The sequence below is a fragment of the Ursus americanus genome, chromosome 35, assembly GCF_024610735.1.
Source record: "Ursus americanus isolate L20-20 chromosome 35, mUrsAme1.1.p, whole genome shotgun sequence".
NCBI classification, from domain to species: Eukaryota; Metazoa; Chordata; class Mammalia; order Carnivora; family Ursidae; genus Ursus; species Ursus americanus.
The window spans coordinates 6,257,487-6,283,490 of record NC_142161.1 but is presented as its reverse complement, the minus strand read 5'-3'; the positions used below and the strand labels follow the sequence as shown (position 1 = coordinate 6,283,490).

General features: G+C 41.4%; 1 protein-coding gene across 5 annotated transcripts in view; it reads right to left on the bottom strand.

The window, feature by feature from the left end:
• LOC123795729 (uncharacterized) overlaps positions 1–26,004 on the bottom strand; it is a 486,557-nt gene that overhangs the window by 220,878 nt on the left and 239,675 nt on the right. For all 5 annotated transcript variants that reach the window (XR_015722978.1, XM_087858964.1, XM_087858965.1 and 2 more), the window contains one exon: positions 23,657–23,735. Coding sequence is in view for 4 of the 5 variants with exons in the window: in XM_087858964.1 (XP_087715090.1) it covers positions 23,657–23,735 (79 nt within the window). In the remaining variant the exon portion in view is untranslated. The remainder of the gene's footprint in view (positions 1–23,656; positions 23,736–26,004) is intronic.

The following is a 26,004-nucleotide window of genomic DNA, read 5'->3' as shown; positions in this document are numbered from 1 at the left end:
GCGTCCCTCACACCTGAGCCTGCGTGAGTCATGGCATTACCAGCACGCTGTGTGAGGACAGGCACCCACCAGAATACATGGAAACCCAGCAGCATTACAGAATAGAAGAAGAGGAGTCAGGATGAGAGCAAATACAAAACACAATAAAACTGGAAAAACAGTAAATCCCGTCACTATATTTTTGCAAAGTAGTCGAGCTCACTTGTAGTCGGCAAATATTTATAAACATGCCCATACACATAGGAAACAAGTTACAAGGTTAGATGCCATGTCAGCTAGGAAGACAATCAAGAGATAGCCCTCACTCTTAAGGAATTGTATTTTGAGATAAAAGCACACAATTTTAAGTGTGAATATTAATACACGGCAATATATGTTAAGGACCATATGAATAACATGTTCAGGGTGTGCTGTAGAATTTGATAAGATTTTGCACAGCCTCTGGGGATCAGAGGCAGCTGCCCAGAAAAAAATAGCCCTCTGCTGGGCAATGTATGGTGAGTAGAAATTACTTAAGCAGTGAACCTTGGGGTGGCCCATCAAGGTTTACTAGAGAAAAGACCAGTATATATCCATGGAGTTGGAGGCCACCGAGAGCATCTGGGCACCAGGTTCCGTGTGGATTGCATATGGAAAGTTGAGGTTGAACTGTGGACAGAGTTGAAGTTGCAGGTGAAGGTGAAGAGTTCAGCATTAATCTTATAGACAAGAGGATCCCCGTGTGACTTTGGAGAAAGGAATGATATAGCAAAAGTGTGCTGCGGAAAATTCATGTGGCAACAGTTAGTAAGAGGCTTGGAGGATGTCCTGGAGGTGCAGGTGGTCAGTTCAGCATTTCCTCACATGTGTCTTGGTATGTTCATTGGAAGTAGAAGAGAAGTAGAAGGAAGTAGAGGATGAATTAACCAAAGATACTTCAAAATCAAATAAAGGAAAGCCATACTAAATCAAACAAAGTCAAATGGGTGTCTTTTTTTGCTGACCTTCTCAGAGCCTTTGTGTTAAGCCTCCAAGGGAGATATAAAATGTAACATTTCCCAAACTTACTTAGTTGCCTTCTGAACCACTTTCCACAGTGAGGCTTCTAAGAATAGCATTCTGAGATACAAACTCCGGAGGGCGGAGGGTGGCCTGAAGCAAGTGACAGATGTTGGCATTTTAAAGAGGACATCTTCAGATCTCTGCTGTAAATTGTGGGGATTAAAGGAGAAGGCAGAAATGGGGAGACAACTATATCCTTCCATTCCCGCACTGCACATGTCTTGGTGTCATCCTTGACTCCTGTCTTTCTCTCAAATTATACATCCAACCCATGAGTAACACCTGTTGGCTCCACCTTCAAAGTTATATCCAGAACCACTTGTCTGCAGAAAATCACCATCATCTTTCTAGTCTCTTCCTTCCACCCCTGTATTCCAATGGTTTGTTCTTTCGCAAAGAAGTCAGACTGATTGTTTTAAACATGAATCAGATCGTGTCCCTCCTCTGTTTCAAACCCTGTAACGACCCCCATCTGGCTCAGAGTAAAAGCCGAAGTCCTGACAATGGCCTTAAAACCCAGCACGTCCTCTTCCCCAACCACGTCATCTCTGACCTCGCTTCTGCTACTCTTCCCCTTTAACTCCCCTTCAGGTACGCTGGCCCCCTTTCTGTTCCTCAATCGCTCCAAAAACATCCCTAACCCCGAGATTTGTGCTTACTGTTCTCTCTACCTGAATCCTAACCTTGTTTTTCTCACTTGTTATTTTTTTACCGTCTGTCCACTGCTAGTAGGAATATATGCCCCGATAGGGCATATATAGTTTTATCCCAATTGCCCAGCATATAAGAGGAGCTATATGTGTTGAACTAGCTAATTAAATTCCGTCAGCAGTGCTTTGTGTTTGAGAAGGCGTTATCTATATTTCATAGATAAAGAAATTGAGAGTCAGAGACGATTTGTAATTTGTGCAAGAGCACAAGTTAACACGTGGTCAATTTACCATTTTCTAATTTTCAGATTAGAATCTAGGTCTCTTGACTTTTCAACTATACAATAATCTCCTAGAGCTGTGGAAACAGAAAAATAGCTTTCAGCAAATCAAAATGGCTAAATTCACAGATTACAATAGGATTCTGCTTTTTTGTAAAGAAAAAAAAAGGATATGGGCTAAATATCATCCACTTCCTTTAGCTCTTTAGGACTGTTCAATATAAGACTGTCATTTACATTCTGTATATGTCAAGCAAAGATGCAGAATGGAGATAAACATACAAATATAATCCTGTCTTCGTGAAACCTCACGTTACAGAAATCTGTCACAAGTGTGTGCTAGTCTAGAGGACTGCTGCTGCTTACTTTATAGACATCTTGAGGGGCTTTTTCTGACCCCAAGAAGAGGTGATATCTACATTGGCAAGATGTAAGATGGCAAAAAATGAAAATTGTTATGAAAACAACAAAGCCACAATTTTTACATCTTGTATCTATGAAAAGTAACAATCAAGCAGCCCAGCATTCCAGTGCATCCACTGGTTTAAGGTGTGGGTAAGTTCTGGGAGAGAGGGGAACTATGGTCTCTTCAACTAAAGGACACAAAAATTCTTCTCTAAACTGGACTTGTTCTCTCCCCAACCTGTGGGGATCTCCGTAAGAACTCTGTACAAGTTAGGCTAGGAATGACTGGAGTTACTTTTCAATTGATCTGAAATGCCCTACTACACTATCCTGGTCCCAGAGATATTGCAGGAACTGATTTTCCCCTTGGGGAAAAAAAATGAGGGTTGGAAAAATGGGAGGAAGAATTGTGGAAACAAAGGCATTCAAATCAGAAGACCAGAGATGGAGGGAGTCTGTTTCAGAAAAGATAGTTGTTCCAGATCAGTGGTTCTCAGGCATTAACATATATGGGAATCACCTGAAGGGCTTGTAAAAACAAAACAAAACAAAACAAAACAAAACAAAACAAAACACAAGTGTTGCGCTCCACTCCAGAGTTTCTGATTTAGTATGTCTAGGAATGAGCATTTCTAACAATTTCCCAAATGATGCTGTTGTTGCTGGCAGGTAATTACATTATGGCAATCATGGTTTTAGATGTACCATTTACCTAAATTGGACTCCAGACTCCATTTTGGGAAAAATGTAACAAGAAACCCACAATCCTCCAGAATGAAATCCCACAGAATCTTAAAATGGTAGAACTTAGGGGCGCCTGGGTGGCACAGCGGTTAAGCGTCTGCCTTCAGCTCAGGGCGTGATCCCGGCGTTATGGGATCGAGCCCCACATCAGGCTCCTCCGCTATGAGCCTGCTTCTTCCTCTCCCACTCCCCCTGCTTGTGTTCCCTCTCTCGCTGGCTGTCTCTATCCTGTCGAATAAATAAATAAAATCTTAAAAAAAAAAATGTTAGAACTTAAAAGGCCGTTATGGAGCCCTCAAGTTATGAGAAGGAAATAGAGGTCTAGACAAGTTACTTAATGTGCCCAAGGTCATGTTTTTCAAACTGCAGATTAACACCCTCTCGTGGATTATAAAATCAGTATAGAATTGGATGACCAAGAAAAAAAGAGAGAAGGATCAAATTACAAAAATGAGGAACAAAAGTGTGGACGTCACTACTGACCTTTTGGAAATAAAAATGGTCAAAAGCAAATACTATGAATAACTGTGTGCCAACAAACGAGATAATCTCAATGAAACAGGCAAATTTCTAGAAAATTACAAACCACTGAACCTGACTCAAGACAAGACAGTAAATCTGAATCTACTCTTACAAATAATGAGATTGAATTAATAATCAAAACCTTCTCAAAAAAGCTGTCCGGATAGTTTTCCTAGTGAACTCCACCAAATGTTTAAAGAAATAACACCAATACACAAACTCTTCCAAAAAACAAGAGAGAACGCTTCTCAACTGATTCTGTGAGGCTAATATTACTCTGATACCAAAATCAAAAACATCACTGGGGGGGGGAAGAAAAACAAAACTGCAGACCAACATCCCTCATAAACATAGACATTACAATCCTCAACAAAATACTAGCAAAACCATATCCATGAACATATAAAAAAGATTATATACCATGATCAAATGAGAGTTATTCCAGGAATATGAGGTCAATTTAACATATGAAAATCAATAAATGCAATATATCACAGTAATAAAGGACCAAAAAAAAAGCATCATTTCAAAAGATGCAGAAAAAAGTTTGACAAAAGTCTATATTTTAATTTTACCATTTCATGATTAAAAAAAAAAAACACTCAACAAAGTAGTAATATAAAGGAATTTCTTCAACCTGATAAAAGGCCTCTATGAAAAACCCACAGGTAACATCATACTTCATGGTGAAAGACTGAATGCTTTCCTCTAAGATCAGGACGAAGACAAGCATGTCTTCTCCAGCCATTTATATTCAACATTATACTGGAGGTTTTAGCTAGGGAAATTAGACAAGAAAAAGAAATAAACGGCATCCACATTGGAAAGAAAAAGTAAAACTATCGTTATTAATATACGACATGTTCTTATATATAGAAAATCCTAAGGAGTACACGTGGACACACCCACACACAATAAAAACAATTAGGACTAATTTAGGAGTTCAACAAGGTTGCAGGATACAAGATCAACATACAAAAATCAATTGTATTTCTAGTCAATTCTATCCGTTGTATTTCTAATACATTTATTTTTTTAAAGATTCATTTATTTATTTTAGAAAGAGTACACATGTGAGGGGGAAGGGGAAGAGGAGGTGGGGGGAGAGAAAGAGAGAGAGAAAGAGAGAGAAGCAGATTGCCCACTGAGTGTGCAGCCCAATGTGGGGCTTGATCTCACTACCTTGAGATCATGATCTGAGCTGAAATCAAGAGTCGGACACTCAACCAACTGAGCCACCCAGGCAGCCCTGCAATTGTATATCCATACACTATACAGTAGCAATGAACAATCCAAAGATGAAATTAAGAAAGCAATAGTATCTAAAAGAATACTTAGGTATGAAATTAACAAAAGTAAAAGACTTGTACCCTGAAAACAGCAAAGCTTGGCTGAAAGAAATCAAAGAATATCTAAATAAATGGGAAGACATTCAGTATTTGTGGAATGAAAAACTTAATATTACTAGGAAGACAGTATTTCCCAAATTGATCTACAGATTCTTTGAAACCTTTGTCAAAATCCAGGGGGATTTATTTTTTTTTTTTTTTGCAGAAATTGACAAACCAGTCTTAAAATGTACGTTCAAAAATGTTGCAATCCAGAACAAGACAAAAACTCTATCACCAAATTTCTTCTCATCAAACCCATGAATTTATTAAGATAGTGGGTAGAGACTGAAATTCTTAGTGCATCTTCCAAAATCTAGGCATCAGACAGATATCAGATATATTTTCTTTGACCTTAGAACCACAGAGTTAGGATAACAATGAAGTATTGGTACCATGGTGACAGAATAAAGCATGAGCGAAACATGAAGATAAAAACTGTATTCATACAACTGTGGAGAAGGAAGCTCTCTTCCTGTTCAAAGGCAAAAAAAAAAAAAAGTGCTTTTGAAAGTGAAGGCTGCCTCAGAGCACGTGTGACCCGAAGATTTGCAGGAAAGAGAAAAAAGACAGAAGTCTTTCCATCTACAGCTGGCTGTCACTACGGAGCAAATCTGCAACAGGAGACAGACTTTAAAGCACCCAGCTCCAACGGGAGGGTCTCCAACAGCTCCACTCACTTCCAGTGGATTCAAGTGTGTGAGTCTATTGGCAAAGCTCAGGCAAGGTCAAGTCTTGACTTGATTCTTACCTTCCCCAAAAAAGAAAATAAAACTGTTCCAGGTTTACTCCCCCTTGTCATCTCAGTCAGGAATCAAACATTTTTGTAGGTAGACAAGGTGGATTTGACTTTTAATTCTGTCACTTACCGAGAAATTTTTTAATCTCTAAAACGAAAATGAGAGTATCTGTAGATCGTGGTGATCAAATTAAAATGAAATCTTTTCAGTTGCTCCTTGGAGTATTTTGCAGGCTGGGCAACATTATCCGAATGTTTTAGATGAAAAAACGAATCAGATGCAATGATCACCTGAAGATTTATATACCTTCTTATTTATAAGAATGCTCTGGGATATGGGGATAACCTGTGAGGATGCGGAGCAAATTCTTCCACCATCTTGGGTTTCTCCTCCATTTGTAAGGGGAGGAAGGATCCAAGCGGAAAGCAGTCAATGTTAGAAAGGTGCACTCCTTTACCTGCGGCTGACTGCACAGTTATTCCCTTCTCTGAAAGCTCTTCCCAGCTCCCTCTCCAAACTTGAAATTAATAGGAAAGCCAATGGCACAAACAACAGCAGTGCCTACTACCGAGTCTGCATACCAGCCTCTCACTGAGCAAAACTGACACCGAAGGTGTTTTCCCCAGTGTTTCAATCATTTGAAATGCTCTATTTCTGAAATGAACGCTTTGCTTCTTGCTTTTCTCTTCTTCCACCCCCATGAATTACGTTATTAGTTCTCCTCATTATATTGATCAGTAAGCAAAGAAATTCATTCATTTATTTATTCAATGAATTGGAAATATCAAGAGCGCAGTTCATAACTCTGTAAAATCCCAAAAGTTTCTACCTTCTCGGTGTAATAGCTAGAATGATGGTAGAATTTTAACTTACATTCGGGCTCCTCTCAGTTCAGTCTTCCTAATCTTTTCTATAGAACATCCTTTAAAAAGGAAACCATTATTTGGGAGGGAAGATCTTCCTTTTCAATGGGGAAAAAAGTAGGGGAAATAAATCCTAATCAGGCGATTCCACTCATTTTCCTAGTTGAAGATAACTAAAAGGCATAAAACTTCTTTATTTTCTAATTAACAGGTGTGGTCCTCGTCTCAGGAAACTATGCATAAGTAGTCCATAAAAAGGCAGAGGTCCAACAACACCATGCAAAGATAGTAATTAAAACAGAGGGAGAAAGGCCTATTATAAATTACACTACACTTGAGGCTATAAAAAAATCTTTTTAATTAACTGAAAGAATGAGGCAAACAACCTCTGAGCTTTTATAACTGGCTACTGAAGTTTGGAGACAAACAACATAATGATTTTTTTTTTCAATGTGTCATTGGTAAGTTGAATACCACTAATCACTATCTCAAGGGGTGTGGATTATCCTGAACAAATTACTACAAATATTATCGCTGAAGATTTTGGAGTTTGTATTGCTTCTCTGTAGTTCACCATTCAAGCAGAATCCAGAAACAGCTACTGTAAGAGCAAGACTTTTTCTAAAGAACAAAGGAGTTTGGGGCGCCTGGGTGGCACAGCGGTTAAGCATCTGCCTTCGGCTCAGGGCGTGATCCCGGCGTTCCGGGATCGAGCCCCACATCAGGCTCCTCCGCTATGAGCCTGCTTCTTCCTCTCCCACTCCCCCTGCTTGTGTTCCCTCTCTCGCTGGCTGTCTCTATCTCTGTCGAATAAATAAATAAAATCTTAAAAAAAAAAAAACAACAAAGGAGTTTGTCCAAACTTATGTGAAAGTCACAAGAGAAAAATCCAACACTATAGACATTAAACTCAAACATGTATATACCTATTTTCTCTGTTATAGGAGAAGCAACTTATTTTAGAAATAGTGTCTTAGAGATTGTAGACTCCAAGGTCTGTTGCCAACTTCATTTGTGTTTTTTGGGGGTGACTTCCACCTTGGTCACTCTCTCAGGTGTTCCTACCCATTGCATCATCAGGATGATGGTGAAATCATTACCAATATGTTCTTAGGTTTTCTAAGAAAATCATGCCTGTAGCATGGTAATGGTGATCTGTTGTGTTGAGTTCAAACCTCTTTGCAAAATCTGTCGTGCATCGTGGGCTTGAAACTTGGAGAGTGAACATCAGCGCTAAGTTGAGAAATCATCTGTCTGACGCTATTAAATAGAATGATTCAAGATGGGTTGGGGGAGAAACTAATCCTTGGGAACATGGCCTGTAAATTAATCCAATCAGGTATGTTGAGCAAAATTAGAGATGGTTTTAGGCCTCCCATTTTGCTCTTCATTTTCACTATTTCTCCCCTTAGGGCTTTTTTTTTTTTTTTTTTTTTAATGACATGTATCATCTCAACAATTTACTTTTCCTTACACAACAGAAAAGAAGAAATATGACCTCTAAGCACTTTAACTCTATTAAAGAAAAAGAAACTTAAAAGTCTAAAGCCTAGGAGCAAACCACTGGCGTATGAAAGCTCTCAACGGACGAGAAACATCCATGGAAAGACAAAGGGCATCATTTGGGAATTAATAAGGTCTGGACCTTCACTCTATGTCAACACAACTCAGCCCTCATAATACGTGATTCCATTACCACGTAGCTATGCCCCCTCCCCCTTATTATCAATCATGAGCACCACAATTACAGAATAAGGCAGCTCAAGGTCACATTGAAGGATGATTCTTGAGACTGGAGTGGAGTTCTAAGCAGAGCCTCTAGATGGCACTCTTTCTTATCAGTAGTCAGTGTGAACAGTTTTCTTTTCTATCTCCACAACAATCAAAGGACTAAAATTGGTCCTCTTGCCTTATAGTTTGATAAGATTGCCCTATGCCATCTTAGTAGAAAGCTGGATGCTTACATAATACATTAGTTTACCAACAGCAATTTGCGCTCTTAAGAGAAAAATTTCCTATATCATCAGAGTGTTTCAGTTCCTGCTGCTGTGTCCTCATTGAACCCTGCATAGCCAGTTTTCCACCAGGTGGACATGTTTGTTTCAGGTCTATGCAGTCCCTACACCCCACTTTGGACCCTACTTCGAATGTCTCGAAGGTAACAAAAGAAGAGGGAAGTCATCATCTCCAGTCTTCACTAAGGCCAGCCTTTTAGACTCCTTACCACACAGCTGTGTGGAGGTAGGGGTCATAGTATCTGTGGTTAGAAGCAAAAGAAGCTGAATATAGGTGGGAGGGAACTGGCTTTCCCATCAACCCGAGACTGTCTCTGTAAGTACTGATTTGGTGGTCTCTTGTCACCAATAGCTTTAGGGATGCTTCTAGAAAGTTCACAACTAGCCTTAACATCATTGCAGGTACCCCACCACACTATTTCCTGGCTAACTAGGCAATGTCCCCCAAATGCTACTCCTTCCTCTATCCCCAACACACACACACACACACACACACACACACACACACACAGTTCTCAGGAAACCAAGCACTTTATCCATGCTTTGCAGGGGAACACATTTCAGCTCTGCTGGCCTGGACACAATCAGGATGTGATTATGATAACCAAAAAGTATAGAAGATTTGAGGATAGGTTGTAGGGTAGAAAACTGAAGAGTTTATGGAATTCTTTTCTTTCATGCTTCAAGTGATATTTGGTGAACATGCTTTTTAATGTCTGGGGATTTTCAAGAATTCAGAGTTCTGCGTAACTGTAGCTATTTCAGAGAGTGACAAAGAGTAAAAACCAGTGTTTCATTCAAATTTATTTTCTTTCATTTTATCTTATTCCAGCTCCAACTCTCTGGTCCTGCCGACAGGCTATTTTCCAAAGATGAACCTAGCCATGGGTTTGCAGACTGACCCCATATGACCAGGGGGCTCTGGCGAATACAACGCAGGTTGACTTTTAAGACTCTGAATTTGAAAACACAGAAAAATCTCTCTTTAACCCTTTGTCCTCAAAGCAAAGACCCTTGTGCTTCTTTGCAATTATGAATTCTTACAAACATTCTGTCCTCACTGAGTTATTTTTTCTAATAGCTTATCTTGCTGAGACATAAAGCAACGAAGGTCATAGGTGCCATACATAAAAAATTTAGTTATGTAAGTTGTAGTAAGTAATTTAAATAGGCCATTTAACTAATCCTGGGTTTTATCCACAAAGCCAAAGGTCTTACTTTGATTGTTCAGTTCATATCTCCTTCCTTTTTCACTCAGAAAACTCTTCCTTAGGATTTGGGAATGGGAAGAGAACTATAGCTTCAAGTTTACTCGGAAACATTTAAAGCCTGCCATTTTCCCAAATACTGCTTAAATGTTTAGAGCTCCATAAAACTCAAGCTGCATTGGATGAATTCTGTAAACATCACCAAATGCAGTTTTTCTAGAAAGAAAGCCACCAAATTTTTAAGACACAAGATAAAGCCTCCAGATGGCCTTCTCTGAAGTGTGCGTACTAATTGGGTTTCCATGTCCTTGTCTGACACTCTAGTCCACCCGGAGTGTCCCTTTCTAGAGCTGAGCCTGGGAAACCAAAGTTCACACAGAGGCCCAGGAGAGGACAGACAGATAAAACAGACCACGTGGGACTGATTTATGGGAACTTCCCCCCCCCATATTAGTCCATTTATTTCCAAACAAGCTTCTTCCTATCTGACAAAATGCCTAAAAATCTACCTCAAGAAGATTTCTTCTCCTGGATCTGAAAGACCTACTTGTCTAGCTCCCTAACCATACCCGAATGTCCTTGGGAAAGGTACAACATCCAGGATTTATTAGCAACACCTGTTTTCCCTTAACCGCCTTAGATGAAGTGTCAAGGAAGGAAGCAGCAGTGCAGAGAAGTTAGGAGGCTTGCCTAAGATTACACAGCTTGTAAGTGGCTAAATCCATGTAGTGCTTAGAAGTGAGGCTTTGGAAGTAGCCAGGAAACCACCCTGCTCCCATTCTTCTCTCTTATCTGGGCCGTGGACAGGCAGACAGGCACACAGCTCAAAGAGCTACTGGTAATTTCTTAGGGCAACAGTTCCAGAAAGGAGATGGGAAGGAAAGACATCTCACTTCTGTGGTTAGGCAAGTTCTAGGGCCTTGGTTTACAGGAGAAAAACTTGGGTTTTTGTGTCAGGAATGCCCAATTCCAACCCATGAGAGAAAGAAAAAGCTCAAGGTCAAATCGGTTTGGAAAATGCTTCTTAATGTATCTCTTTTGGAAGATCTGTGATGAATATTGGCTTATTAGAACGGTCCTGAATTCCACTTGTAACATTTTTTTAACCTATTTCCCCAAACTACTTGATCAAAGGATGCTCTTTTTCCTAACATTTATTGACATCTCTCTAGGAGAGTTTGGGAAATTCTGCTTTAGTGGAAGTTCTAAGAATTTGGTTTCCTCGTGATGCCCTGCACTGCCATGCAACCCAGAACAGAACTCTCTGCAACCCTTCCTCCTGGCAGAAGTTATTTGCATGAGTTTTCTACCAGAAGGCACAATCCGAAAGGTCCTGAAGCTTTCCTCGCTTGGAACACCCTTTCATTAAGGCCGCTAACAATTATAGAGAAAAATCTGTTGCGGAGCAAATGGAAGTAAAACCCACTACTCTCTCTTTTCCACCTGCTGCTCTTTCCTTATTTAAAGACTCCCCTGAGCACCCTCTTTGCTAGGGAACTTTTCTTACCACCCCCAGGCAGAGTTAATTCTTCATTCCCTTCTCTCTCGCGGCAGAAGTGTCTTTGTATTACAGTACTTGATACTCTTGCATCGGAGTATCTGCTCACAAGCCCGATTCTCTCCATGCCCTCGAGGTAGTTCAAGGCCATGGCAGATGAAGGAGGTACCTTCTTAGCTCCACCAGCTGCAGCCCATGGGATGTGGCAGTTCTCCCGAAGTTCTGTGACAGGCATAACATTCTGAGTCGACAACTTTAAGAGGCCAAATACAAGCACCATATATAAATGTAAACTAAATTGATTTAAATTTTTAAAGTATGGAGAATCAGACCGCATTGAATAAAGAATAATTAATACCTACATGTATTGATTATGGCCATTTAATTTTTCAAGTAGAGAAAGAAAAGGGGGAAAGGAAGAGGAATGAGGTAGAGAATCCGAGGAAAAATATAACAACAACCAACAGTAGGGGAAAAATACATGGAGAAGAAAAATAGAAAGGAGAAAGAAAAATTATACAATAATGCAGGGAAAGCTGTAGGGAGGAAGACTGAAATAAAGCAAAAGAAAAGCTAGAGTGGAAAATCTGGTGGGGGAAAAAACAGGAATGAAGGAAGAAAATCTAACACTTTTGAAGTATTAGTGCAGGAGTTTACAGTTCAACTTCCTGTTATCTCTCAGCATAGACTAACCGTGACTAAGTAAACCATTATTCACAGCTCTACAAAATGTTTTTTTATCCTCTGACCTGCTGATGTTTCACTTTGAAGGTCCAGTCAGTTGGTCCATAACCGCTGCCATTACAACTACTAACTCTGTGGAAGGGAGTTCACACGTCTGGGCTCTTGTTCCCTTCAATCTACTGGCTAAGATTGGCCTATTCCAACTGAAAGTGTCACGGCTTACCAACTTTTAAAAACCTTTGAATAGAAATGTACTAATTAGCTATTTGAATGGAAACAAATAGAACTATAATCAATGTTTGAATTGCAAACAAATATTTTACTTGTTTTAACTGTTTCCATTGATTTCTAAGCAGTGGCTTTTAAAAAATATCAGAGTATTTTCTTTTTTTTTTTTTTTTTTGCCAGGTTTTCTCTTCGGTAAGATCTTCCTTTCCATCTCATCTTATCTTCCTAAAACGCCTTCAGGTTCCAAGGCAATTACCCAGTTTCCTTTGTGGGCCTTATCTATTTTTATTACTTAGCAATAGTCAGTTTCCCTCAAGCAGGGCTGGGGTAATTAACCGGAATAACAGGGAATGACTCAGATCCCTGATCCAAATTTCTCTTCCAGCTCCAAGTTCCAAAAATAGTCCTCTATTAGTCAAAAGGCTCCTTTCAGTAATATTCATTGCTTAGAGGGTCTGTGAGCACATTCTTTATACTCAGGAGCCTGTAAGAGGCTCTGTGTTTTGGCTTCCCAGCAGGAGATTTCCCTGGGCTCATGTAAAACATCGAGTCTTACAAACCTTTTCAAGCTTTCAAGCCCAAAATATCATCAGGAACCTCTAACGAGCTCCACGACATCAGGACAGCAGTGAATTCTTTGGCCTTCAGTTTCATGATCCATAAAATGAACCCCTGCACAAGGGAAGCTCTAAATATTAGCTCTAAAATATTCTATTTCTAAAGGGACTTGCTCTTCAAGGTCTACCCCAACTTTTACAAAATAGAATGTGAGGCAGCAGGGGCGCCTGGATGGCTCAGTCGTTAAGCGTCTGCCTTCGGCTCAGGGCGTGATCCCGGCGTTCCGGGATCAAGCCCCACATCAGGCTCCTCTGCTATAAGCCTGCTTCTTCCTCTCCCACTCCTCCTGCTTGTGTTCCCTCTCTCGCTGGCTGTCTCTGTCTCTGTCGAATAAATAAATAAAATCTTTAAAAAAAAAAAAAAGAATGTGAGGCAGCAATTCTGCTCAGAATTCAACAGAAAGACTTCTTGCAAGATTTTTTAAAGTTACTTCCCTAAATCAGTCAACCAGCCACTCTCTACTGAGTCATGATTATAGCCAAATATATACACAGCTAGAATTCACAGGAAGAGGTGTCTGGCCCCTGCCCTTCAAATTTGGAGAGGGCATACAATGAGAGAATAAGTGACAATCATAGGGATACAACGTGAGCCCCAAATGAACGGTAAAACAATAAACTCCTATCAGGAAAACGTCACATAGGCTAAGGAGGTCGTCACAAGCGTCAACGGAAAAGTGGAATTTCAGTGAAGTCTACAGTAAAAATCAAGTATGCTTCAAACGGGGATGAGATGGGAATGAGTATCGGGGTGGCATACATTTTAAAAAAAAATGTTTCACTTGTCACTCATCTGTGTCCTTCGGGTCTGCCGTGCCTGGCGGCACCCTGCAGTCCTTCCACCTAGAATGTTCTTCGTTCAGGCAAGTCTTTTACAGCTCCCCACCCCCGCAAATCTAAGCACAAAAACCCTTCTTCCGTGAAGCCGTCTCTGATCCTACCGTTGAAAGTTACCCTTTTCTCTCTTGACCGTCCACAGCACCTTAACTTTCTCTCTTTTAAGAGATCAGCATCTGTCACTGACTCCCCTCTCCTGGACTTGCACGTACTCTCCTACATCTGCGGCTAGACTTCACAATCCTTAGGAGAAGGTGCTGGTGAAATTGACCTTTGTTTACTCATGGTACTTGGATCAAGGCCTTGCATTAGTCACTCATTCAAGTATTAGTTTTTCTTACTTTTTATCCCCTCATTCGTTCAACACAAATGTATTGAACAATTGACTATGTGCCAGTGACACTGTAAGAGTTATACGGACATTTCCCTTACAGTTTGCATTCTGATGGGGGAAAACGATTAATCAATAAACAAACTAATAAGTATACAATGTGCCCAGTGCTTGTAAGTCCTATGAGGGGAAAAAAAAGACTAAGGAGTAGCTGGAAATAGTTTAGATTCAGTGGCCAGCATTTATTATGTTATATAAGTGATATGTCATTCTAAGGTAGAAACCTCTAAACAAAGAGACTATTTTGAGGCATTGGACAAAATAAATTAAGCAGTGGTGAAGTTCTTAAATTATCCCACTGCAAGTAAAAGTAATAAATATAATTGATACTAAGAATCAATAATTAGTATTGCCATGTGTAATAAATTAGCATACATTTATTGCATGTCTACTATCTGCTAGGCAATGTAGTAGATAATCCATTCGCTAACCAGAGGGGTATTATTATTGTTCCCATTTAACAGATGAAGAAACTAAGGCTCAGATGGGTTAATATGCTTCAGATTACTAAGTAATAACGGATGAGGTACGAATGGAATTTGGATCTCTCGAACACAAATGCTAATGCTGTTTTTACCAAACACCTGTGCTTTCTTAGGAATGGATGAAAGAAAGGTTTTTCCTCTGACTGCTTCCTGGAGTCACCCCTCTGAAGAGCACCCTGATATCTCCCCTCAGCTTTGTGTCTGGCTGTATCTCTTTTCGAGAAGCAATCATCTGAGCATGGACCAGAGGTTTCTGCAGCCAGATCTTGGAAGGAACAGAGAAGAAAGCATGCATGTTCTAGTTTCCCACAAAAGGAATTTGGCCCTGGGCTCCTGAAAAAGGAGGTCTTCTGTGTCCACATGGACCACAGAAGAGATGGAGCCAACCCATGGAGGAAAAGCCAGGCCCACAGGCTCCTGCCCTGAGCAGCAAGAAGCCCAGCTCAAATGGAATTCCAAGCTTCAGGGTCTGAAAGCCCAAGGTCTGGGCTGAGGTTTGGTGATGAGACACGGATTCTCTACACCTCTGATCTCTGTGATGTGACGGGAGTATCACCGCCCTAAAGAAGGAATCAGGTTTGTAGGGTCTGCACAGAGGCAGTGCAAGAGGAAGGCAAGCGCAGAGAGAGGGCACTGGTATCCATTTTCCGCAGTCTGTTCCCTCTTCTGGGGAGCGGACTTCTCACTTCATCAGGCTCTCTGTCACATGCCCACTGCAAGCTGGCGGCCCTGGGAGCCTGAGAGGAAGAGCGGGGGGGGGGGCTCCGGCCTCCACCCAATCAGGGCCACGCTAGCCTGCTGAGCAGAAATGCGCAATTAAAATTTATTTGCATTAGGATATCAAAATATACTAAATAGGCAAGGCACGAGGGGAAATCTCCTAATTACTTCCACAAAGGAGTGTTTGTTCCCAGGATGGAGCGAAGACGCTGTGGGAATGAGCAGGAAGTCACTTCGCAGCCTCTTCCTGGGAGGCGTCCTAGACGATCATGACCGGAGCAGATGCTGAACAAAGAGGGCTCCCCTCTTCAGTGACCAGCTCCCTCCTGTGTCCAGAAGCCACTCCCGCAAATGTCTAACTGCTAAACCGAAACACAAGGAACTACCAGAGCCAGTTCTAGAATGCTCTGAGGATGTGCCACAGCCATGACTGCTGCTGAGAGCACGACACAGTGCCTGGCACACAGTAACTGGGCACAGTGAGCACCGCTGCTATGAATGCGAGTTTCTTCAGCAGAGCCCGTGTGCTGACGCAGAGGGCAGGCCCGGGGACGAATGCCTCACCCAGAGGCCGGTGCTTCTAGGCGGCTGTGAGTCGTGTGACGGCGTCTGACAGGATGACTCTGCCCGGCATTCGTACTAGAGGGGGAGGAAGAGATTCAAGAGAAGGGGCAGGGGGGCGCCTGGGTGGCTCAGTCGTTAAGTATCTACCTTCGGCCCAGGGCGTAGTCTCAGGGTCCTGGGATCAAGCCCCGCATTGGGCTCCCTGCTCTGCTGGGAGCCTGCTTCTTCCTGTCCCACTCCCCCTGCTTGTGTTCCCTCTCTCGCTGGCTGTCTCTCTCTCTCGTTCAAATAAGTAAATAAAATCTTAAAAAAAAAAAAAAAAAGAGAGAAGGGGCAGGAAGAGAAAGATAGGAGGAGAGAAAAGGGACAGCGGAGGCAAATGGCTCACAGGAAACCCTGTGGAAGAGAAGAAACAAACAGTCTTCACTTGACTGAGAAGAGGAAGCGAATGCCTATCGGCCTTGCCAGAGCCGCTGCATGACCATAAGGCAGTGAGCAGGGGAGCTCAGACGTGGGTTTCGAGCACAGGTATCCCCCTGCTCTGTGTCTGGATGGTGTTCTGTCCACGAGGCCTGACGCTGCAGTCACGACTGAGCTCCAAACCACCACCCGATCCCTGGGAGGCAGGTGAGACTGGCTTTCCCTCGGTTCCTTAACATAAACCCACATTGACGGAGATTCTCTGCAAGGCTCCCAGAAAACGTGAGAGACACAGGAAAGGGAAGGAACGCTAGCTGAGATCACTGAGCTCCCGGAAGACTGAATGCTGCTGGGAGTTCCCAAGGCCCGTTGGTTATTTTGCCTGTAGCAGAGCTGCCTATTGAATCGGAGGAACGAGGAAGCTACGATTCTGTGTGTTTCTCAAGCACCCGGGTTACCCGGTATTCATCCCAGTGGGGACTTTTCTTTCATACGCTCCTTTGAGCTATGCCTGATAAGGTGACACGTTTGTCCTTCTCACAATGCCTGTATTCCTCTAATGTGCTTGTTAAAATGGTAACATTTCTGTTTGAAAATAAGGCACGTCTGTTGTGAAGATTTTAGAGAAACCAGGCAAGAAAACAAAGAGCTTTAAAAAGCACCTGCAATTTTATTTCACAGGGATACAGCTAAATACTTGTGTATTTTCCCAATGTTTTCTTCAATACAGGCGAGGCACATACTACTCTCTACCTGCTTTTCTCACTTTATAATCTATCTTGAACACTTTCACCTGTCAGGAGGCATTTTGCTATATCATCTCTAATAGTTGTATATCCATGTAAAGAGAATTGATGGCAAACTTAATGTAACCAATCCTCTATTGCCAGGCTTTTAAATTGTTTCCAGTTAATCTCTGTCATAGAAACACTCTGAAGAACAATCTTGTATAAACTTTTATCCATATACCTGATGGGGATTTTTGTTTTTGTTATTTTTTTTTTTTTTAGCATAGACCCCTAAGTGGAAAAAAGTATTCAAAATTTTAAAATGTATGAAACTGATTATCAAATGGCCTTCCAGAAAGTGCATAGTGAGTTAACCTCTCCACAGCAATATGTGAGAGTATCCATTTCCTATGTCCTTGTCAACATTGGACCTTACTGGCCTTTAAAGTCCTGTTAATGTTTTCCCCATGGACTTATAACAGCAGTTTTCAACACTGGCTTCTCATTAAAATCACTCAAGGAGCTTTTGAAAAGTGTCAATGCCTAGTCCCCATCCACTGAAATAATTCAGAACCTCAGAAGTGGGGCCTGAACATTTTGCTAAAAGAAACTCTATACTTAAAACAGTCACATAAGATAGTCCTGATTTCAGACAGATGTTACCCGCAGTAGGAAGGATCCGTACAGAGAATTCTACGTAAGTTTTTCTTGCAACGGCCTTAGTCCTCAGCCCTGTGAAATCACCGTTATCCTGACGAATATCTGAAAATTTTCTTCCAACGACCATAACCAGATCAATTTTACACATCAGGCTAATGTATGCACGCAGCACCTACTCTTCACTCTCCCCCTCCCCTCATTCCCTACCGTCCTTCCTGCAGACCCCAGCCCCAGCATCACTTCCTCAGGAAGCCTCTCCTCCTCCCTGACCACATCGCATTGCACTCTCACGCCCCTAACACATCCAGTAACTCTCTTTGGGAGCACTTAATACCATCGTGGTGTCTTTTGTGGACATTCTGAGATGGGAGTATTCACCGTAAGCCGGCATAGTGGGGAAAGGTTCATGAACAATCAGAGTGGATTTCAGAAACGGGTAGCATTTGGACAGGCAGAAAGAAACACGTAGGAGTAGGAAAGCCAGAATCATTAACCTTTATAGGCTTGTGGACACATTTGGAAAAAGGCTGAAAGTTAAAAACTCTCCAGAAAAATCCAAACACGCCCACGCAGCGAAATAATGTACATGTTTTCAGGGAGTTCATAGAACTCTAAGCACAACCATAGATCTTGACCCCCAGTGGACCACATTCAGCTCTTTAGGAAGAGCCAGCATAATGATTAATCTCTCTCTTCTAGCCAAACAACATGGGCTCAGGAACACCCCCAAATTCAGTCATCACTGTCCTAAGTAAACAGCAGAAATACCAGACTGCCAGCTACCACTGTGTCCAAATTAACGGACCTATCTATGATTTACCTTTGCCTTAGTAAAATGGGGTAAGTTGGGGCCAGAGGAAGGAAAGAAAGGGACAAGGAGGGTCCTGAAGTATAGTACCCAATTATGGAGCCAACAGAGCAATGATTCTTTTATCTATTTTATGCAGTTAACATGAGTACCTATCGCAAGACAAGAGAAGCCAAGAAATTCAGAGTTGAAGGTAAAATTCTCTCCTTGAATCACCTTGTATCTTTATATTCCCTGTCAAGTGTTTTACTTTAATGAGCACAGGGCAAGCTGGTGTTTGTTCTATCCCCTGCCATCCCCCCCGCCCCCCCAAGAGCATCGGTGCCTCAGGGCAGGAACTTTGTCCTTTGGCATAACGCCATCTGTGGCATCACTCTGCAGTGCTATATAAAAAACCACCACACCTTAGCTGACCCCATTGTGTCTAGACACCTTCATTACTATGCAGGACAGGACAGACGGGCAGCCCCACATGCCGCAGGGCCGGCCTCCACTAGGAGCCGCATCATCCCAGCTCTATGTACCATCCACTCCCCATAGCTGGTCTTCCTTGGCACCTGAGAAATGTTTAGAATCCCACCTGGGAGTTCACCAGAATACCATTTACAGCAACAGAGCTTTTTTGTTTGTTTCAATTCTAAAGCTCCTTGACAAAGACCTTCTTAAAATGGACCAAATAGTATGTGTGATATTCATAACTTTCCACCAAATTGTTGTATGTGGAAGTCAGTTTTACTGCTTCATTTACACACCAAAATGGGTATGATTTTACTATCCCAAATTCTGAAGCAAAAATAATTTCCCTTTAAAAGGACAAAAGTGGCTGGGGCTCCTGGGTGGCTCAGTCGGTTAAGCATCTGACTTGATTTTGGCTCAGTCATGATCTCAGGGTTGTGAGATGGGCTCCATGCTGGGTGTGGAGCCTGCTTAAGATTCTCTCTCTCCTTCTGCCCCTAATCCTCTCTGGGGGGGGGGGGGGATAGAATTTAAAAGGACAAAAGTGGCTTTGGAGGTAGTGGTTAGTCAATTAATATAACTATAATTGGTGGTTTACAGCTTACCCTCCAGAAAAAGATCTACTGTGCTTTTCCAGTCAGGCTCCCCATGGGGAGGAGCCCTGCTCAGAGCTGGGTTACTCCTTGACAATACACCAGCCTTCCCTTCCTGCCTTCTTCCTCTCTCTTCCCTCACCTCTGCTCACTCACTATTACAGGTTCGTAAGACAAAGTTAATGAGACAGGCTTCTGAGAAGCCTCAGGAGGGTCACAGTTACACACTCACATATCCAATCAATGAGAATATTCACGTCACATTCATTCCCACCGTGGTTCTGTAGCACCATATTGATTTCCCATCCGTAACTGTGTAAAGCCAAGGGACAGAACGTCACCTTTTCCCTATGACAACATTTGCAGCATGTTTACTGGTTTGGGAATGATAAGCCCCTCATCCTGAGTTTAAAGTCTGGTAATTGACTTCTGCTCAATTTATGGGATGGGTACATCCTTCACACTAATCCTTAGTCCTTGGAAAATATCATTACCCAGAAACGTGCAGTACAGAGTTCATTTTGGAAAGAAATGGCTGATAAAATGGGAAGGTCTGTTGAGGGAAAAAACAAAGGGGGTTGGGGAGGACATGAGGTCTGCCCAGGAGACATAAAAAGGGGTAAGATATAATGGGGCCTTTTGAAAACATTGTGAATGTTCACATCAGATATATCAGCCAGGAGACAGAAGAAGAATAGTAACTCTGACTTTCGAGCACTTACTATGTCCGCCATACCCTTTGTAGCATAATTATACTGAAGAGTCACAACAAAACCTGTGAGGATAATATTATGATTCCCAAGTTGCAGAAGAAATGGAGGCAGAGAGAAATTAAGTCATTTCCCCAAAGTCATTCAGCTAGAAAATAGCTCCACTAAGATTCAAACTAAGGTCTCGCTGGCTCCAAAGCCCAGGCTTTTAATTACTATACCAGCCTGCTTCCCAAGTCATATAGACCTGAGTATTAATTTACAAAGTCACAGACATATAGAGGCACTTCTGTCTATATTATGTATGAATGTATGTGTGAAAATCTATGTATTTTTACGTAACATGTAACCCTCACAATTACCCTGAAGAACTAGACACTACCAGCATCAACCTGCCTGCTTTGCAAGTTTGGAAAACTAGATGCATTCATTAATTCATTCAACAAATATTTAGAGCCTATGCTTTTGTGCCAAACGATATACTAGGATCCGGTGATACACGAGTCAGAAAAGATGCTTGCTTTCTTGGAGCTCATATTCTAATGACAGAAACAGATAAAAACAACACACAGAAAAATAATAAGATCAATGAGTAAATAAAACTGGGTAAATTGGTTGAGAGCGAGGTGGTTTGCCTACTGACGTCATCCCCTGAGCGTTTGCTAATTGTGCCCCAAACTGACTTCCAATTTCCACTCACACCTCTTTCTCATTTGGCAGAAAAGCTTGGCGTTAACACGGGCATCTCTTTTTTCCTAACATTATATATCCAGTTTATTGGCACACGCTATTCATCCCACAATCGAAATATTTCCAGAACCCAGTCTCTTCTCACCACCTCCTCTGCTACCACACCGGTCAGAGCCAGGATCATTTTAATAGCCCCTAGTTGGTCTGTTTTTTCCCAGTCTTGTCTCCTACAATCAATTCTTAATAGCAGCCAGAATGATCCTTCTTAAAACATAGGGTGTTTGCGCTGGCTGGCTCCTTGGCACTCACTCCCTCTCTCACCTCCTTCAAGCCTCTGCTCAAATCCCACTCTCTTGAGGAAGCCTGGCTTGCTACCGTCACCCTGTTCAATTTTTTCCCATAGCGCTTAACACCTTCTAAAATACTACATAATATATTTATTCAGTATATTTTTTGTTTATAGTCTGTCTCCCTCCACAAGAAGGTACATTTCACAAGGGTAAGATTTTTGGGTTTTGTTCACTAATGCACCAACAATGCACAGCATAGTACCTGATAACTATAATTCCTTAGTATTTGCTCCAAAAATAATGTTCGGAAAAAGCCTCCTTTCCATCAAATTGAATACAGCTGAAGAAAACATCAGTGCACTGGGTATGTAGATTGAAGCACACAGAGAAAGGGGAGTAGAAATTATAGCAAAGAGATGAAAGAGCCCTAAGGGGGCACAATGACAAGTTGATGTGTGACCATAATTCAAGTCCTGGGAGGCACAGATACCAAAGAGGGACAGAAGCAATATTGGAGGAGACGGAATCTAAGAACTTTTCAAAAATGAGGAAAACTTCAAGCCACAGATTCAAGAAGCAACATACAACTCATGCAGGGTAAATATAACAAAAGCACACCATGGCGCATCGTGGTAAAAATGCCATGAGCCAAAATTACAGAGAAAAATTCTTTAATCATTCTAGCACCGCCTTGCAAGAAAAGTGGCTAAGTAGGGTTACCTTCCACTCAATCTTGAACGCCCTTGTTTCACCTTCTTCACTTTCAGAAACCCACGTGCCTGAGACATACAAGTATAGGGATAGAGCCCTAGAGCTCCTCCCAGGATAAAACCAGATTCCCAAAATGGTAGAGGCTTTGAGTACCATTTCTCACACTATCAACACAACATGGAGGTAAGCATTTTTTTTTAATGAATAAATGGCATTCACTTATAAAAGATTCGCTGGTCTATAGAAGATGGGAATATGCCACCAATCCCATTAATCTTCCTCTATGAAATTCTACATGGGTAGTGGTACTGTTTTAACCGAGTTTTTCATTATTAGAGGACACGGAGCCAGAGAGAAGGGCAGTGCGTCCAGATCCCCAGCTTCTCTCTGAAGCATCGGTGAAATAATGGAGAAAACGCTTGAAAAGAAAAATTCCAAGTAGGTTGGTCTATTATGCAGACCTTGATCTTAGGAGTATCTTTTAAATACTCAAGTAAAATTTTAAGTGCACATTTCTGTCAGCTAAAGTTGAAGGGGAATAGGAGCTTAAAGGCATTTTCTCAGATGTTTAAGAAAAAGACAAACCATCACATCCATTAACCATCAGATACTCTTTTAATATAAAAATAAGCTACTCTGAACCAAATATAGGGGGGCCCCTTCTAGCGTCAACAGATGTTTAGGCTTGATTATCTGGAGATGAGAAATATACTCCCTGCCCCCAAAGTGTGTGATAAAGAAGTGGCAAAATCTTTAAAGAAAGAATGCAAAATGGTAATTTGGGGGGTTTGATAACCTTACAAAATGGCAGTTCTCCAGAGAAAGTGATTACATTCTCTCCTTAATGCCTGCCACCCTTTCCTTGTAGATTAGAAACAACATGGTGGCAAGAATGCCACTGTCATTTGATAGTTGTCAGAAGTCATTTTGAAGGCTTTCATCTGGCTCTGGGAAAGCCATCTTGAAATGGAACTGAAGAGAGCATTCAGGAGTTGATGACAAAATTGCTTTGTGCTTTAGAAAGAGCATTATGGAAACATGTAAAATTTTTTCTCCAAGTGACAAAGCTGTCATCTTAGTCAAATCAATGTGGCATCGTATTAGTGAGATAGAATGCGAAAAAGCAGAGTGGAAAAGTTATCCAAGGTCATTTTAGCATTAAGGCTGAAAAGGGAATTATATGGATGTCAGCCCCGGGGGTTAGGAGGGGGGTGTGGACTCCCACAGGATGCTGTGTCCACATGGAGAGTATGGTCTTGAGATAATAAACCAGTCCTCAGATTCAACCGGAACCAACTCCCAGGTGTTGTCTCAGGCTGAAAACTGGATGGAACATTTCACTGTGTAATGGGAAATACAGGTGACAGAAAAGTATGTGAGCAAAGGGTGGCTTTCCGAGGCAAAGAGCCTCGAGGATACTGCCTGAAACAGCTTTAACACCGCAAAGCCATGATTACGTTACTTTGATAATATTAATTGGCCTATTACCACGCCACATAGCAGACACTGTTCTAAGTTCTTTACATTAATTATCTCATTTAATCTTTACAATCGCCTATAAGACAGGTACTCTCATTATCCCAGTTTTGCAGATGAAAAAACCTGAGGTTGATTTACTTGCCCCAAGTTACAGTTGGCAGAAGGGGTAAGACATAAATCCAGGCTTATCTGGGTTCTAAGGTATGTACTTTAACCACCAAGTATCTTACCTCCTGTTGGCTTTCCAAGCATCACCAGAGTGCTGCTCCTTTCGATTCTTATGTAACACAAGTTGTGCTCCACCATTTCCTGAAATTAATGAAACAATATGTCAGCACTTCCTTGTCTACCTCACGACCAAGACACAACCATCCCGACGTGCCAAAGTGAGGTGCCAGGCCAAAATGCAGAATTTACAAGGAAGTAGTCAACAAATATTTCTCCCCCTCCCTCTACCATCTGGAGGATCCCTCAGCTAGATCCAGAAACTCAAAAGTGGTTAGAATGTGAAGAGGAATTTTCTAAAAGGAGATCATTGAGAAATCTAAGCTATGAAACTGAATCCCTGGAATAGGGAAGCTAAGAGACTGCCCACCTCCTCATTTCAAGCCTCCTGAGGACAGAGATTTCACTGAGCCACTTTGAGAACCTGCTATAGGTCCCTTTTTGGGGGAGGGAGGACACTGGAGGTTGACTTCTGCTTTCTAAGTAACTACATACCCCCATGTTGAAGTCAGTTATATATGTGTCTTTTGCATGGACCAAATGGAGGCCACATGGAGAGTTGACCTGACCCAAGAGGACATCTGGGAAGTTAAGGGGACTCTACCATTAAGAGCCTGTGTATGAGGTGGACCACAGGGAAGAAGGAGGTGGGGAGAAGTGGCTAGCCTAATCAAAGTTCCCAGCTGAGTTATAGGAACCGGTCTAGGGAAGCCCAGCATAAAGCCCCCAGTGAAACACTGGAAGCATCCATGAGGAAAAGGTTCATTTTAAACCCCTTCCAAGCAGAGTCCAAACCTAGAGAGGCTATCAGACACCAACATAGGAGGAAATTTTCAATGCCATCCCTTGACTTCTTCTTTCCTCCTACTCTTCAACTCTGGCAGTATCCAAAAAGTAGTCAGTGAGCAGTGCTGAGTGAGATGAGAGAAGAAGACAAGCATAGCCCCTTTCCCAAAGTTGGGCCATCTGCCAAATCAGGCCTTCAGCATTAAATGGGAAAAAGGTTTTGAACTGAAAATGTGTTTTTACACTTAAAATATCCATTATTGATGCATGAGAAGAAAAGTAATCCAGTGGCAGGAAAAAAGTTACCCTCTCTGAATACATTTTTAGGAAACCATTGAAGACAAAAATAAATTGGTTTTGATTCATCTCCCATGAATTGTGCATTTGTCACACCGTTTGCGCTAGTATCACGTTCCGATGGAGCATGTCGGGAATGGAGAGTACAGATGTGTATTCAAGAATATGAGCTCTGAGACTTTTAAGGTTCTCCAAGAAAGACAAAAACCCTTTTTATAAAAAGCTTTTTCAACCCCTTACATTCTTCCAATCTCATCAGCATAGCCTTAGCTTCCCATACAGACGATGGGGATTCACACGCGAGAGACGACAGTCTTCCGAGGGCAATGGAAATGAGGGATTACCCTAACAGTCATCTTGCCGCTCAACCTCTGCCTAAAAAAGCATACTCACTTCCAAAAATTTCCAAAACATAAGATAGGATCATAAAACAGCGTTTACTGGGTGGTTACTATATAAAGACATTGTACTAATTGCTTTACATGAATTCTCTCTTTTGATCCAAATAATGCAGAGGTTTTTTTTTATTATTTAAGAGAAGATATTTATAGGCAAAAATATGACATCATTAAATAGCATGTATTCAGAGAAGAAAGAATATTAAGTTTTGCCTAGGCAAATTGGGGATGACATTATAAAGAAATATTTAAATAACATTTTTATTTTTGAATATAAAAGTAATGCATGACTATCGTATAACTTGGGAAATGTACAAAACTGTAAAAAGGAAATGTACATTTTATTCATTTTCTCTTTACACAGATGGAATCATGTGGTATATAGGATTTGGTAAAGTGTTTTTTGATTAACATATCATGTACATTGCCACCATAATTAAGTATTCTTCAAACGTAATTTTTAATGAATGTTTAGTGTTCTATCCTGTTGATGAATAATTTATTTTTTAAATTTTGTTATATTATTTATTTTTAAATTCCTTGTTAACTTAACCAAATCCTTTCCACACTCTCATAAAATAGAGTAGAAATTCTTGAAGAAAAATCTTTGTGTACCTGTCTCATTACAGAGGGAGTAAAATAGCTTAGCCCAAGTTATGCTGGAGTAACAAGTGCAAAATTCGGTGGTTTACCAAACACAAGGTTATGAGGGGTTTAGTTGGTTTGTTTACTTGTTTTATCATTGACATTTCATGCCAACAATCAGTTTACGGTAGATGAAACACAGCTCTGCTCTATCACCTGAATCAAGGGAGGAGGAGGACCTCTGCCAGAGGTATTACTATTTTTACATCAGAGGGAAAGGAAAGATG